Source organism: Mirounga leonina, unplaced genomic scaffold, assembly GCF_011800145.1.
Source record: "Mirounga leonina isolate KUSES-001 unplaced genomic scaffold, KU_Mleo_1.0 Mir_170, whole genome shotgun sequence".
Taxonomy (NCBI): domain Eukaryota; kingdom Metazoa; phylum Chordata; class Mammalia; order Carnivora; family Phocidae; genus Mirounga; species Mirounga leonina.
Genome location: NW_023270433.1, coordinates 7,538,111 through 7,554,126, shown reverse-complemented (window position 1 = coordinate 7,554,126; position 16,016 = coordinate 7,538,111). Strand labels below are relative to the sequence as shown.

At 59.3% G+C, this 16,016-nt stretch overlaps 1 protein-coding gene across 2 annotated transcripts in view; it reads right to left on the bottom strand.

Annotated features, from left to right (window-relative positions):
* FAM102A (family with sequence similarity 102 member A) overlaps nt 1-13,094 on the bottom strand; it is a 34,418-nt gene extending 21,324 nt beyond the window's left edge. Inside the window, exon 1 of one of the 2 annotated variants that reach the window (XM_035015726.1) lies at nt 12,166-13,094. In XM_035015726.1, coding sequence (XP_034871617.1) covers nt 12,166-12,311 — 146 coding nt within the window. In that variant the 5' untranslated portion in view covers nt 12,312-13,094. The remainder of the gene's footprint in view (nt 1-12,165) is intronic. The other variant, XM_035015727.1, reaches the window with a different exon arrangement.
* Between the last annotated feature and the right edge of the window lie 2,922 nt (nt 13,095-16,016).

The following is a 16,016-nucleotide window of genomic DNA, read 5'->3' as shown; positions in this document are numbered from 1 at the left end:
AGTGGGCACTTGGGAGAAGGGAAATGCTTCTTCCCAGGCCCCAGCAACCGAAGAGCCTGTGAAGGGTGGCAGGTCAGGTTGACGTGAGCCACCATCCTCAGCCTCACATTGAGAGGCTGCTCAGAAATTCAAGATCCCCGGCAGCAGCCACCCCAGAGTCCAGGCTCCATGGTTCCCCAAGGTCAGCCCACTGCCACATCCCCAGTGCCTGGCCCAGACCGGCATCACCACCCGGAAAGTGCAATAAGATCCCAGAGCCTTAGCACCCCCAGGGTCTCCATCACTCAGGTGACAAGGGGTCAGTGCAAGTGGGAGCCACCTCCTGGCCACAGGCTGCCACACCCACAGGGTCCCTGCAGACAGGGACCAAACAGGCCATTTGGTGCCTCTCCCTGGAGTCGGAGTGAAGACACAGCATGGCCCGCAGTCATGAGAGGAACAGAAAGTTAGGAGAAGGGAACCCAGGGTGTTAGTGGGGCAGACCCTGGAATGGGCTCCAGCGTGACCCCACACCCACGTCTGCACTTCACCGTCCCAGCCGAATGGTCTCGTCTGCACACCGGTCTCGTTACCACCACTGCCCAGCACGGAGCCCCGGTCTGGCCGGGAGCAGCTCAGTCATGGCCACAAGCAAGGCCCGGCAGAACAGGGCTTCTCAGACTCGAGGGAACACTGAAAAACCCTTGGCTCATCACACAGATTCCTAGGCGCTGCCAGAACTAGACTACAGGGCAGGGTGTCTCTCTCAACCTTAGTGCTACTGACATTTGGAGATGGAAATTCTGGGGGTCCTGGGGGGCATGCTGAGCACGAAATCAGAGTAGGACGCTTAACCAACTGAGCCACCCAGATGCCCCATGGGCCAAACTTCTCAAACAAGCTCACCTGGGATTCTGATGCAGGAGGTGGGCCCCCAGCTAAAAGAGGGACATACCCAGGAGCACTGAGGGGGGACCCCAGGGACCTCCCAGCCCCAGCTGTGCTCCTGGGTTCCTGAGAGGGCTGGTCCCGGGATTCTTCCCATCCAGCCCCTACAATGACAGGTAACCAGAGCGAGGCTGCATCACCTAAGTCCCTCCCAGCTGGTCCAGCAGCCCTGGGGGGCAAGGGGGCTGTCACAGAGCCCAGTCAGTGCCTCCTCAGCCACGCCCACTCCATGATCTCCAGTCCTTGGCTGGGTTCCTGGCGGAGCGAGCAGTCAGTCGCAGTGATGCAGCCAAGGTTCTGGGCTGATGAAACCCAGCCCAGGCCGGGAGAGGCAAGAGTCTAATAAGGAAACAATTTAAATCGACAACATCTGCCTGTACTTCCCCGAAGAGAAGAGAGTACAGCCGCCTGGGGAGGGGCCCACCCCGGGGACCAGCCAAGGCGTCCATCCAGGGGCCGTGGAGCGGTAGAGCTTCCATCCCAGCGACGTGGCCAACGTGGCAGCCCAGCAGCATCTGGCTCCTGCCAGGAATTCAGGGCCGCGCGCGAGGGAAGCAGCTTGCTGCAGCTCTGACACAGCCAGCCACTCCTCCTGCAACAGGATGAGGCAGCAGTCGGTTCCTAGAAGCCGGCCACTCTGTGCTGACATGGGAGTGCTGGGGGGGGCGGTGTCACCAGTCGCCCAAGACCCCGTCTCTGCTCCCCTGCTCCTGGCATCAGCGAGTGACCCGTGGAAGTACAGAGTGGACGGTCCACTGGGGGCTGCAGCAACTCCAGATTGAAAAAGGAGTAGGGGGCCAACCAATCACTCAGGCTTGGTGGGGAAGCATCAGGATCAGGAGTAAGGATTCTGGAGTCAGATGCACCTGAGCTTGAATCCTGCCGCTCACCAGCCCAAAGCTTGAGCTGGATCAGAAAACCCACAGTAGGCAGGTGCCAGCTTCCCCATTTTACATCGCCTCCCTGCTCGGCCTTCCGTACCCAGTCAGGCCACAGACGAGGCTTCCCCACCACCCAGGGGAGGCCTGTGGATGCTCTTCTCAGTTGACAACAACGGGCCACTCCCTCTTGTTCGTATAGCCCGAGAGGAGAGCAGGCCATTGAAAGGATCCAAAGTAAACTTCTAGCTCTGACCAAGTGCTGGTCCAATCCCATGCACCTGGACAAAGATGCCCCCAGTACCCAGTGTGTCCCAGCGGGGCTCCTGTTTCCTAGGCATCCTGGCCCATACGCCAGGCATTAACTCTGTAGGCATAACCACTGCCTACTTCACAGATGAGCAAACTCGCAAGAAGTCCACTGGTCACACATGAGGTGCTGATCTGTCCTCCCAAGCCCCACCTCAGGAGCCCACCCCCAGAGGGCACTCACGTTGAATGAAGGATGTGGCTGCTACGAGCAGCAGTAACTCAGATGGTCCAGTGGGAATACAGGCACGTCAGGCCCCTAATGAAGCCTTCCCTTCCCCACCCCAGGACCACATATCTGAATGTTTCCCCCAGCCTTGAACCTGGCTGGGCTATCCCAGGCAGGCCTGTCTGGGCCGCTCCTGGCTGACTCACATCTGGGTGGCATTTGAATCATCCAAGGAAGCAGAGACAGGCAGGAGTGAATCCCATCCTCAGAGCCCTGTTCCTTGAATGGCTGGTCTTAAGCAAGTCAGGGTGATGTCCCTATCCTCTGAGCCCCTCCCCAACCCCATTGGGTCTTTCCAGAAAGCACCCTTCCCCCAACTACTGCAGCTAGACAAATCACTTCCTTTTCTGGGCCTGGGTCTTAGGTATGGCGAGAAAAGAACAAGGCTCCCGTGTCTCAGAGCATGGAGCTCCTAGAGGCAGGGCCTTTGTCTTGCTCACTGCTGCTTCTGAGTCCTGAGGATGGCACCTGGCACACAGTAGGTACTCAGGAAGTGTCTGATTAAATTAGTGACCTGCACAGCCCTGCTCCCAACAAGGGCTGCTATAGGCCTTCTTACAAAGCTCTTCCCTCTCCAGGAAAGGGGCCTTCCAGCTATGGTTGCGCCACGTCCTCTGGCTCTCTGTAGAGTCCAAGGGGTCAAGGGTTACTGCCACCTCTGATCTGTCCCCAGATGTTCCCACTGCCCCACACATGGCTCCCTGGTCTTCTGAGGTGACTGAGGGATACTCAGAGACCGCTCATTCAGAGTCACATCTCCTCACAGACTCAGATGTGTTTTTCCAGCCATCTTCAGCATCTCCCCAAGATTCCAACCGCAGGACAAAGGGCTCAGGGTCAGGTGGGACCATGAGGCCCTGACTCACCAATCTCTACCTCCTCCTCCATGCCTGATTCTCCTACAGACTCAGGCAGACCCTGGGCCAATCACTGCCTCCATCATTCACTCATGCCACACATATTAACTGAGCATTTACTACACTGAGCCAGGCCCGAGGGGGACCCTGGAGATACATCCAGAATAAGCCAGGGCCTGTCTTGTCTGCATCCAAAATGCATGTGGCCATTCTCATTCAGGTCCATGTGATTCCTCTTTAGCCAACTCAAAACGTTTAGGAGGTGCTGGAGCTTTCTCTTGGCATTCAGGGAGAGTACCCAGTCAGTCACTCCCAAAGAGAGGGGTTAGGGCCAGAGCAGGTGGGAGAAGCCAATGCCTCCCCTCCCCCATGGTGCTCAGAACTCTGAGAGCGGATGCAGCTAATGGTGTCTACCCCCGCTTCCCCCCCCCCCCCGGCTCATGGGCCCCAGGTCAGGGACCATGGCTGTCTTGGTCACTGCTGGGCCCAGTGCCCAATGCAAGACCAGGGCAGCAGCCTGGCTCTAATCACAAATGTTTGCTGACTAGGTGAACCGCAGGAAGAGAGAAGAGAAACAATTCAAAGGAGAGACAGAGGAACATGGACCTTTCCCTTCTGCTCCTGCCCCTGGGTTCCCTCCAATAACTGTCCTGGATTAATACCAATCACTGCTAGCCGTCGCTGAGCACTTACTCTGTGCCGGGGGCTACGGTGGGTACATAACCGGTGTTAATCCACTTAATCCAAACACCAAGCAGCTTACCACCCCATTCCACAGATGAGGAAAGCACGGCTCAGAGAGATCTCCAGTCTGGCAGCCTCAGGAGCCCATCCTCCCTCTGAACTGCCAAGCCCCACAGGCCAGCAGCCCCTGCTGGGGTTTTCGCAAGCAGCAGAAGGAAAATCTGCTGCCGGAGAAGACCGTTGGCAGCTGCCAAGATGAGTTACAGCCTCATAAACGGGAGCGATGCTTATCAGGTCAGGACAGTTCACACTGCCCCACCAGCAAGACCCTGGGAAGACAGGACCTCCTCCAGACTTCCAGGCAGCCAAGGAAGCGCCTCGTTTTTGTCTAGAGGTGCCCAGCACTCCCAGAGGCGTCGGATGTCTCACGGCTGTTGCTGATACACATGTGTGCACACGTTGTCAGTGTTCAGCTCACAGATTCTCAGAATCCATAACCAGCCCCTAAGAAGCAGGACAGGCCCCAGAAGCCCCTTGCAGGCATGACTGCCACCCCAACAGAGATACCATCATCCTGACTCATATTAGGGTGGGTTTTTTGAATCAGATTGCTTTTGAACTTTGTATCAACAACATCACACAGCATGCTCGTCCGCTTCCTTCCCTTCACGTTGTTTGTGACGCCCGTCCTGGTTGTGAGTAGCAGCGGCTTGTTCATTCCCACTGCAGAGGAGGCTCGAGCCTTGTTTGGAACCATTCCATGATGACAGCTGACAGCCACCTCCCCTTCTGCAAACTGGAGCCCCAAGGAGACAACCCCATGGCTGCCCTTGGTGGTCCTAAAATACAAATCTGACCCTTCTGGGGCTCCCCCCTCCAAAAAGGTCCAAACCCCTCCCCATGGCCTCCTGCCACTCCAGGCCCCCCCGGCCGCTGGGCTCCTCCCTGTTCGGCCCTCTTGCCCTTGCCCTCCCTCTGCCCCAGGCTGCTCTTCTCCCCACCACCTGCCCACTCCTCACTGGGACCAAACCCAGCACTGCTTCCTGGGGAGGGGTCCTGTGATGGCAGGGCTTTGCCCCCTGGAGCCACCACAGGCCCCCTACACGGAAGGTGTTCAGGAAATTGTCCCCTGCGGGCCTGGGAGCCGCAGGTGTGCTCTGCCCCCGCATGTCTGCTCTCAGAGAGGAAGCGGTGGCAGGAGAGGATGCCCTGCCTGCCTTCCCCAGAACCCTCCCCAGCACTGCGCTATGCACTTTCTCCCCGCTCAGCAAGTCTGGTCTGCTTTCAGCTGCTAGGTGCGAGGCCCTGTGCTGAACAGGTACCCCTCCCACCCTCACATGAGCACCCCCACACCATCTGATGGAGGAAGAAGCCAAGGCTGAGAGGACAAGGCCCCTGGCCACTGTCAGAGAGCCAGCGAGCAGCTGCCAAGGCCCAACAGCAGAGCCCGGGGTGAGCCCCACCCCCCTCCTCCTCCGCATCCCACCAGGAGCATCCCCACCTCCCACAGAGGGTCCACCCCACACAAGCCATCGGTGCCCCCAGCTGCCTCTCAGTCACGGCCTCTGAGCCCACAGCGGTGCCCAGCTGCCTGGTGCGCGGGTGAGGGCTGCTCCTGACACGGACTGATACCTCTGGCCCCAGGGTGGGGAGGGGCCGGACCCAAGCAGCTGGCTGTGGCCAGCACACCATCCGGCCCACGATCCAGCACCACCAGTGCCCACACTGGTTCAGTGCCAGGGGAGAGAAGTCCCAGCCCCCTGCCAGCACCAACCGGCAGCAGAAGCCCCAGGACTAAGATGCAACGGACGCCACTCCTGCCCACGGTCTGGGGAAGGAGCTAAGAGGCAGGGACAGACACTATAGTGTCCTGACATGAGGGCCCACAGTGGGTAGAGAGGGCAAAAGAGTCCAGGGAAGTCTTCCCAGAGGAGGCAACTCTTGGGCTGAGCAGGAGTTTAGCCAAGTGAAGCAGTGGGGGAAGGGAGCTTGAGGTCGAGGTAACTGCAGAAGCAAACAACCAGAAGAGTAAGGTGTGGTGCAAGCAAGGGGAGCACCAGGAGAGGCAGGGGCCTCCCACCCACTGAGGGGCCCCTGGCGTCCACCCCCCTGTCCCCAGCAGAGTCTGACACTGGGGCCCTCTACCTCGAGCGGGGGGGGCTACTGTCGGCCTGTCAGAGTAGGTCCTAAAGCTGGCTGTGGAGAGGCAGACCTCCCCCCCCACCCCCAGCCCAGGCCCTCCTGGGGAGAGTGCCCCAGACTGCACTGGCTCAGGGCCAAGCACACCAAGGTGGGGCAGGCTCAAAGCAGTGGGGGCAAAAAAAGCACAGAGACCCACTGGGGACCCTGTGCTCCAGCAAGGTAACAGTCCCCTTAGACAGTAAGTGTGCTCCTGGCCCAGTCCCACCCCCTGAAGGGCAGAGAGCCCCGTGGGGAAAATGCCCTCTCCCCACAGCACCCCACAGAATCACGGGAGAGAGGGACAGCACCCCAGGGTCAGTCCTGGCCCACAGAGAACTACCAGCTGCCATGGGACAGGTGGGGGGTCGGGGGGAGCTGAGCTGCGCCCCCCAGCCCACCGCCGTGACTCAGCGCCGGGACGGGAGGATGGACTACAGCGTGTACTGTGCTTCTAGCATGTCCCAGAAGCCACGCTGGACGTTTGACAGGCATTATCTCACTGTGTCCTCCCAAGGACACTGCGAGGCAGGCACCACCAGCCCCCCTTGGTAGGATCTAAGGGACTAAGTTCCTTGCCCAAAGTCACACAGGGAGCCAGAAGCAGGACGGAACGTCCTTCCCAGTCCTATGGCCGGGGCAGGGCACCCGCCTGACCAACTAGGCAGCGAGTCCTCCATCAGAGCTGCCTCCTCCCAACTGCTGAACCAAGTTGGCCGGAGGGGGCTGCTGGCTGGCGGCTCTTGGTTGACATCTGGGCAGGGTCAGGGGTCGGCAGCTCCAAGCCTGCATGGGAGAGCTATTCCAAGCCCAAGGGGCCCGAAGAGGCTCCGAGTAGAGACCAAGGGTTTGCAAGCACAGCCCTAAACAGACACCACTAGCAGGCACACACTGGGCAGTTTCAGGTCTCACCAAGGCCACCACTGGCTAGTGTGACCTACCCAGAGCCAGAGGCCCAGGGGATGGCAGACTTCAGGTCGCAGAGCACATCTGAAGCCATGGGGGCTGGCCTGGTGTGCCCACGACCAGAAGCACTTGCCAGACAAGCTGGATAGAAGAGAGACGCCTCCCACTGCCCCCAGCCGGGTCTCTTTCTGAGCAAGTCTGACGTTTCCCCCCTGCTCAAACCTCGCCGTAGCGGTCTGGCAGGATGAAGATAAACCTCCCCTGGCTGCCACGGTGTTAGACTGCCCATCCCCAGCAACAGGCAGGTGACCGCAGGGTCACCACACGGCAGTCACTAGACTGCACACACACAGTCCCCAGGCTCCTGAGACACGAGAGCAGACAACTAGCAGCCGTCACAAGGCTCAGCACGGCTTCCCGAATGTGAGTCGGGACTTCCGGGTACTGAGCAAGCAGAGTTCAAGGGCACTCAGGGCGCTCACACACACGATGTCCTTGCTGCTGAGAACCTGTGGCCAGAGTGGCTCCCAGGACAGAGCTCAACGGGAGGAACGGGCCTCAGGGAATAGCCTCGCCTCCACAGAACCAGATCACCTCGGGTCAGGGCTCTGCCGCTGGTAGGCTGGCAGACAGGTGGCAGGGCCTGCCAGGGTGGCATCTGCCAAAGGTGTGGCCAGCTGGCGGCAAAGGCCAGGTCCAAGGAGCAGACATCAAGGCCAGGCCCAGGCTGGGCAGCTTCAGGCTTCACCACGGGCACTAGCAGCACAGTCTGACCCCACAGGGACCCAGCGGCTGGCCTGGTGCCCCCCTGGCTGCCTGCGGTGGCCTCTGCAGCTTGCCAGCAGGACTTCGCTGCACGGCTGTCTGTCTGCTCAGCCTGCACGTGGAAGGCATTCCACAGGGGCCCCAGGGACCAGGCAGGACCTGGTAAAAGGAGGGAGGCAGACTATGGCGGAGATCCGGAGGTGTGCAGCGGGGTCAGGAGCCAGAGCGGGCATCCCGCGGAGAAGGCAGCTGCAAAGCCCCTGGGGACAAACGCTGCCATGTGCACTGCGGCCGGATACCCAGTCTAAAAGAAACCAAAAGTCTAGATTTTTATTCTGTCAAAAACTATTAGAGCACAGTATGGGGCAGCAAAATCCTCGCTACATTTGGCCACTGTGCACCCAGTGAACCTCCATCTTCTGGCAGCCACTAAGCACTAGGTGTGGTGCCAGGCGCGTCAGGACCGGGAAACCCACCTGCCCACTCTGCCTGCCAACCTTCTCTCCAGGCTGCCCGCTCTTCTCCCTCTGCCTGTCACCGCGCAGCCACGCCGGCAAAACCCACCCAGCCAACTCCCACTGTCCCTTACGGGGTGCTGGTCAGGCCCCCCTGCCTCTTCTCCACTCAGCAGCCAAGAGCCATCCTCTTAATGGGCAAACCAGGCCACACTGCCCCCCTGCCCCTCAGCTGGGCCCCCAAGGCCAGGAGGGGTCCGGCCTGGCCACCCCCCATCTTCATTTGCACCAGGCCCTCCCTACCGCACTGGCCGCCAGTCTCCTCCTGAGAGGACTTGCTAGAAGGTACATCAACGCCTCCCTCTCGCTCCCTCCCCTGGCACCACCAGCACGTGCATGGGCCAGGCCACAGGACTCATGCCAGTGGGGCACAGAGACCTCTTGGGATGTTTGGGATTCTTCTTGCCTGAAGGATAGATTGGCTCAGAGCTGGAAGCCTGCACCCAGCCTGCCCTGAGAGACTAATGCCTGGCCTGCTGCCTCCCAACTCACCAGACTTGGCTGGGACGTCTGCCTCCCTCCCAGGACCCCTGGGAAAGCCTCCCAGATGCCATGTGGATGCATGTGCCTGGAGGGCCCCCCAGCAGGGACCTTGGCAAACACCATGTACCCCTGGGCCAGCCTGTGCCTGGCCCCAAATCCCTGGGAGTGATTTCAGCTTCACCCCCACCTGTGGCCCTAGGGCCCCTTTGTCTCAGGATCTAGCTTGATGCCTCCAAAGTATTCAAATGACTTTCCTGCACCACCCCACCCAATAAAAAGAACCTTCTTCAAACGTCTGGGGCATCCCATGGGGCTGTAGCTGCTTCCAGCCCTCTGCCACCAAGGCAAGGCAGGACTTTGGAGCTAGGCCTGCCCAGTTTAAATCACAGCCCTGCCACTCCCTAGCTGAGAGAAATGGGCCCATCGCTTCGGCTCTCCTGAGCCCAGTGTCCTCATCAGCTCACGGAGTGGTTCCCGGGCTCAACTGATCACATGTCCGAGGTGCTCGGCAGGTCCCTAGCATTCAGGAAGTGCACATCAAGGCAGTTTAAACCCTAATGATAAAAAGGTTATCTTCCAAATTACATTACCAGCTGGGTGACGTCTGGCATATGGCTTCACCTCTCTGGCTTCGGCGCGCCCCCCCATTCCCCATCCCCAGGGCCAAGAGGATTAATGGATACACCACTTGCAAAACCCTGGCACAGAGCGTGGGCCCTCGGAACACGGGAGCTGTGAGGATTATGGTTTGTAAGGAGGCCTCAGAAAGATGAGGCTGGGGAACAGCGCGATATACCACCTGTTCTACCTGCTCAAATTAGGTCACGCTGGAGCTGTGTACCCGGCTGTTGCCATGGCACCCAACACAGGGAAACACTCCAGCTAGGAAGGCGGGTGCTGCAGGGGTGGGGCCTCAGGCCTGCTTTACTCAGACAACACCCATGTGGACACCAGCAGTCTCTGGGCCATCCCAGGGATCCCTGGGATTGGGAAGAGTATGCTACTGGATCTGGGCCCAAGGTCTAAGCAGGTGTCATCACCCCTGACCCTACCCCAACTCCAAAACAATGGGGCCTTGGCCATCTGGAGAGGTGGGCTGTGAGGCGAGGCTCCCAGGCTGCAGAACAGGATGGGCGGGATAGGCGTGGAGGAGGTAGGAGCCCAGGAACCCCTAACTCCTGGGCAAAAGCCAAAGCAGCTCTAAAGCAGCCTCAGGTCCCAATGTCCCTGTGTGCTCCCTCCAGCCACACCTGCCCAGCAGCTGACAGGTACCCAGAGCCCACTAAGTGCCCAGCCTTGGGGGCTCAATGTCAGCTCCTCCCTCCACAACGCTGTCAGGTTTCAACCAGGATGAGGGCTGGGAAAGGCTGTTTGGGCTCAGCTGGGTTCAGGGAATCCATGGCCCCTTGCCAGGAGGGAAGAAGGGGAGGCAAAGGTGAAATCCACTGTGGGCCGAAACCTGGAACTTTCCAGACTTTCCCAGATGAGGGGGCAGGTTTAGGGCAATGGAAAGGCTGACAGGTAGGGTGACAGTGGCTCCCGTGCCTGGGAGGAGGCCTCAGTCTGGGGCTAGATACAGATTCCTCCGTGGGATCTAAGACCCTGTTCCACCCCTAGCTCACGGGTGGGCCCTCTGCTGACTCTGGCTGGTCCCTCCAAGAAGTGGGAGGCCTGGGGCCCGGACCCCTCTGCCAGAGTAACCACAACTGCTGCACAATTTGCCTGAGCCAGACGTGGCACAGCCATTATCCATTCTCCTCACAACTCTAGGGGCAGGTATGACTTCTCCCATTTCACAGACAAGGAAACGAAGGCTCAAAGGTGGAACAGGATAGTGGTTAAAAGCACACCCTGAGGGAATCTGGGCTCTGCTGTATTAGCTCATGCAAATCACTCCCTCCCTGAGCCTCAGTTTTCACCTCTGTAAAATGGGGATAATAATCCTACAGTTCCCGCCCCCCCCCCACCTCCACCCCCACTCCATGGAATTAAGGAAGAAGTGCTAGTAAAATGGGAATCACCTCACCAACAGTCGCCGGTTCTTGGAATCCAAGAGTTTAGGTAACTTGCCCAAGGTCACCCAGTCAGTGAGTGGCTGACTCCAGACCCTAGCTCTGAGCACAACCTTTCCCCAAAACCTTGGGCAGCTCTGTGGGTGGCCATGGGCTCGGGATCGCAGCCTTCCCAGGCAGCGGAGGACTGCCACCAGCCCCCACAACAAAGGGCAGCCTTTCTCTGAATTCCTCAGATAAGCAGTTCCCAGCAGACTGGGGAGCCTCCAGGCCTGAGTGGGCCCAAGTGCAGAGAAAAGGCACCCCACCCTGTCTGCACCAGAGATTCCTAAATCTGGGTTAGGCTGTATGCCCACCCCCCCCCCACCCCCTTGCCGGCGTCCTCCCAGACCACCAGATTCATCCAACAGGTCTCCAAATAGGCCAAGTTCTGTTGACAACTGCCTCCTGTGAGGTTCCTGGAAAGCCACTTACTTCCTCTTTCTGGGCCTCAGTTTCTCCAACTCAGAACTGTGAGGCAGCTCCAGCTAACTGGGCCCACAAGGAGGCCTGAGGAGCAAAGGGACAGACCAGGGAAGGGAACCAGCATGTCCTAGGCACTGGGCCAGGTCCTGTACTGCATTCTATCTACTGAAACTTCTCCACAACTCTGACAGAGACCTGTATGGGGCCCAGAAAGTGACAGAGCTAGGACTTGAACCCCCATCTGTCAGACTCCAAGACACTCTCCCCCCAGCAAGTCCCAACCATGTGACCCCAGGTGGGCACAGTCAGTGGGTGCAGCTCAGGAACTCAGTCACCCTCGGCAATGAGCTGGACAGCTGGACCTGCAGGATGGGGAAGAATCCATAAACCAAACTGGACTGAGCCTCTTTCAGGGAGGGTGGCAGCCTCCTTGACAAGGGCATTTGCAATGCAAAGCAGCCCAGCCACAGCCAGAAGAGGACGGACACTCGGAGAGGGCTGGGCAGGCCAAAATCCAGCCACCTCCCTCCAGCCAGGCCGGGGGTGCCTGGGAACCTGTGGCTGGCCCAGGCTCTAAATCATATGACAGCCCAAGCGGCCAGCTGGGTGCAAGGTGGCCAGGAATACTCCTCCCCGTCTCAGCCCCTCCAGGCACAAACGCTGGTGGGCTCTTTGTGCAAGTCTGAGGAATGGGCCTGTGTGCAAGGCCCCACGAGGGGGCTGAAAGAACGAACCCCCACCTATCCAGCTGGTCACCTGCAGCCCGGCACCCTGCCAGTTTCCTCAGGCCCAGACCTCCCAGATCACTCAGCCCTGCCTTGTGCAAACCTGCCCCAGACACACATAATCCCCAGGACTCTCTGGGCCCACAGGGGCGCTTCCACGTGCCAAGTGGCTAGATCTAACTCATCATCCCCCCCGCCCCCCGCCCGCAGGCGCGACTGCCCCAGCTCCTACCTTGACGACAGGCTGACAAAATCCCCGCCATCCAGCAGCCGGACCTTGCAGAAGAGGACTCCGTTCACGAAGGGGACCGCAGTCAGCTCCTCCAGGGTGAAAGTGGTTTGGAATTTGAATTTCTTCTTCTTCATCAAGAAAGCCATGAGCGAGTTCCCTGAGTCTGAAGCCCCGAAGGCCAAAAAAGGGGGGGAAGCCAGAAATCCCCAGGATTCCTTTCCCTACACCACACCCCCTCCTCAAAACATCAGAGCCGGATCCCGCCCAGATGGTGGCGAAGGCGGCCGAGCAGGCGGGGATCTAAGTCCGGAGGGCCCAGGTCTGAGCGACCAGTCCAGTTCGCGGGCCGGCTGGCTTCACCGTCGGGGAGCCGGGGCTCGGAGCGGCTCGGAGTGGCCGGGGGCTTCACCTGCATGTAAACAGCGGGGCATGGCCCAGGAGGCAGGGGCAGGGGTGGAGGAGGGCGCGCGAGCGGCCGGGCTGGCAGGCAGCATCCCGCACCGCGGTCACCGGGGGGCTCTCGCCGCACTACCGGGCGCGGCTGGCGGACCGGTGAAGCCGAAGGCGGCGGGCGACCCCGCCCCCGCCCCGCTGGCGGCCGGGGGAGGCGCCCTAGCCGCGCACACGCCCCCGCACCTGGGTGCCCGGCGGCCCGCGCAGGTGAGTCCGGGGCGGCTGAGGGCACCCCCAGGGGGCGACCGGGAGCTCTGGGGGGCCTCTCCGGGAGGCGCGGCGGGGACAGTCCGGGCCGGGAACGGCCGGCCACGGCCCCCTCCGGGCGGGCACCGGGCCCGGGCAGTCGGGGCGCCGCCTCCTCTTCAGTCCTGGGTCCCGCGCCGCGGGCCCCGGCGGAGCTGAGGCGCCTTTCCGGCCGGCCGGTGGCACCCGCCTCGCTCGCCGCCTCTGCCCAGCACCCCGCGAGCAGCAGCGCCGCCCCCTGCGCGCCGGACGCGGCCGCCCGAGCCCGACGCTACGCGGCGCCGCTGGGAGAATGCTGAGGCCCAGCGCGGCCGCCCGCGGAGCTGCCGCCGAGCGCGGGAGGGGCGGGGCGCCGGCGGCCCAGCCTGCCTGCAATTGGGCGGCCTGGCGGGGCAGGTGCGGAGCGCGATTGGCGGACGGCGGCGTGGGGCGGGACTCGCGAGAGGCAGAGGGGGCTCAGGACGCTTGGATTGGTGTGTCGCGCGGCTGGACCCGCCTCCTCGGTCGGGGCGGGGCGGAGGGAAAGGGAGAGGGGCCCCGAGAAGGCAGTGGGAGGTCGCGGGGCGGGAAGCCCGGGCTGGTCCGGCAAGGAGGAGGGCGCGAGCAGAAGAAAAGAAGAAACAATGAAGAGAAGAAACAATATGAACACTGGCTATAACGGCCCTCCAGTGTACCCCCAGACTTGAGCTCGTTAGCCACTAAATCAGGCCCAGAGGCAGTGAGTCCCATTTTTCCAAAAACACCCAGAGAGGTGGCCAGAACTAGACCAAGCAGGTCCTCCGCCTGGGAATCTCTAGTTCTGAGCACTGAGAAGGAAGTGTCTGCAAAGGCTTCGCCGAGGGAGTGACTTGGAGCAGTTCACGCAACCTGTGCTAGACCCAGCTTCTCCCCCAAGCTGCTTTCCAAGCCTTTTGTTGTCGATTAGCTTCTTAAGCTAGTTATTGCTAGTCTCTCTGACTACATTAACTGCCCTGGGTACAGAGACCGCTTCCAGAGCTTCGTACCTCCCAGACCCTGGACACACTGTAGTTCATTCATTCAGTCCCCAAATGTTAAGGGGCAATCTTCTTGAAACCAGGCTCAGACCCAGCAGTGAGTTCCTGGTGGCCCTCTCCTCTCCAGCCTCCATCTAAGCCCAAGATCAGGTGGAGGAAGGAGCAGACAGGGACACAGGCAGCAACAAATCTGGTAGATGAGAACTGTGACAGCGACTGGAGAGGCTCGCTAGAGGCAGGATGCATCATGCCCTGAGTTAGGCAGGGGCCATGCAGAGGGAGCCTCTAGAGGCCTGGCAGACAGAGAATGTGGTACCCACAGAAGCCGTGAGTACTTCCATCTGGCTGCATTGAGATTCGAGGGGCAGGGGGCAAGAGCTGGAAGGCCAGTAGTGGTTGGATCTTAGAGTCTTGTAGAGGAGAGTAAGGAGGGGAGCCATTCACACATTTTGAACAGGAGGGTGACCCAGATTTGTTTTTTATTGTAAGAAGCTGGCTCTGGCAGGCTGTAGTGTGGAGGAGAGAATATGGGAAACAGGGCTGAGGGATCTTGTGCATCCAGGCAAGAAATGATGAAGGCAGAACCTCTGAGCTGAGAGAAAGCGAAGAGGATGGATTTGAGAGGCATTTGAGAGACAGAAATGGATTGGACTTGGGGCTGAGTTACGTCCAGACATGTAACTGAGGGCTCAGATTTCTGATTTCTTTCTGCCTCCCAGCCATAAAATGGGATGATGACCTCTACTTCCCTCCAGTTGGTCCCATAATTTAGAAAACACAATTAAGCCAGATAGGTGAAAAACGGTAAGAGCAGCTCCCACTGCTATTATGTACCCCCATGTATAGCTAGGGTAGCTGAGGCCTAGAGAGTTTAGATCATTGGAATGGGGTCTTAAACTTGGAGGATAGGCACTAGAGGGCTAAGCTATGCTACCTGCTCTGTGGGGTGTGTTCTCCTCACTCATCCTAGCTGGGCCTGCTCCACAGAGGAAGGGCCCAGGCCCACCTGACCCCAGGAGGGGATTTCAGAGGAGAGGACCAGCCAAGGAGGTCTCAAGCCCTGACTGGCTCCTCGGCTATGACCACGAGTAACCCCAAACTGCTCTAACAGGAAGCAGGGTGGGCCTGGCCACCAGACTTAGCTCCGTCGTATATTTATCTCTCTTTAGCCTCAGGGCTGGGAGCCCAGGAAGTTTCCCTTTCCTCATTTCCCAGATGGTGCCTGGAGAAGGGAGAGAGCCTGGTGCCAGTTCAGGATGCTCCATTTGGGGTGAGACAAACCCATGTTAGAATCCTGGCTCTGCTGCACATTGGCAGTTTGGCCTTGGTTTGGGACACTGAGGCTTGGGGACTCCACATAGAGAGGGGGGTCAGTGTGATATGGCTAAGACCCCTTGCTCTGAAGCCATCAGAGAAGGATTCAAAATCCAGCTGACTCAACACTGACCACCTGTGTCACACAAGCTTTGGGTGTACTTTGCATGCGTAGAAAGGAATCTGGAAGGATACACTGTAAACTTTTTTTTTTAATCACTGAGTCATAGTTTTTCACCTGTAAAAGGGGAATAAGAATACCAACCTGGGGCGCTGGCTGGCTCAGTCAGTAGAGCATGAGATTCTTGATCTCAGAGCCATGAGTTCAAGCCTCACATTGGGCGTAGAGCTTACTTAAAAATTAAAAAAAGAAAGAAAGAAAGAAAGAAAGAATACCAACCTTTTCAGAATGTTATGAAGACTTCAAGAGGCCACACCTGGAAATGGCTTAGGCCGGGGATCTGAGCGAGTGGTTAGAACGGAGCTCCAGGCCAGCATGTCCACACTTCTCCAGCACTCCCAAATTCCCAAGCATAGCCTGTCCTACCTGCTTGAGTCAGGCCCTGAGCAGACATAAAGAAAGCAGTACCTAACAAGATAATTCAGACAAGTGGTCTGGAGAAGGAAATGTGAGAGAGGATGATTGGATGGGGGTTCCTGGGCTGTGTGAGGGATTATCTCAGCCCAGACCTACATAATAAGGAGGACCCTTGGGACCCCTAGGTGGCTCAGTCGGTTAAGCATCTGCCTTCGGCTCAGGTCGTGATCTTAGGGTCCTGGGATCAAGTCCCGCATCGGGCTCCTTGCTCAGCGGGGGGTCTACCTCTTCCTCTGCCTGCCGCT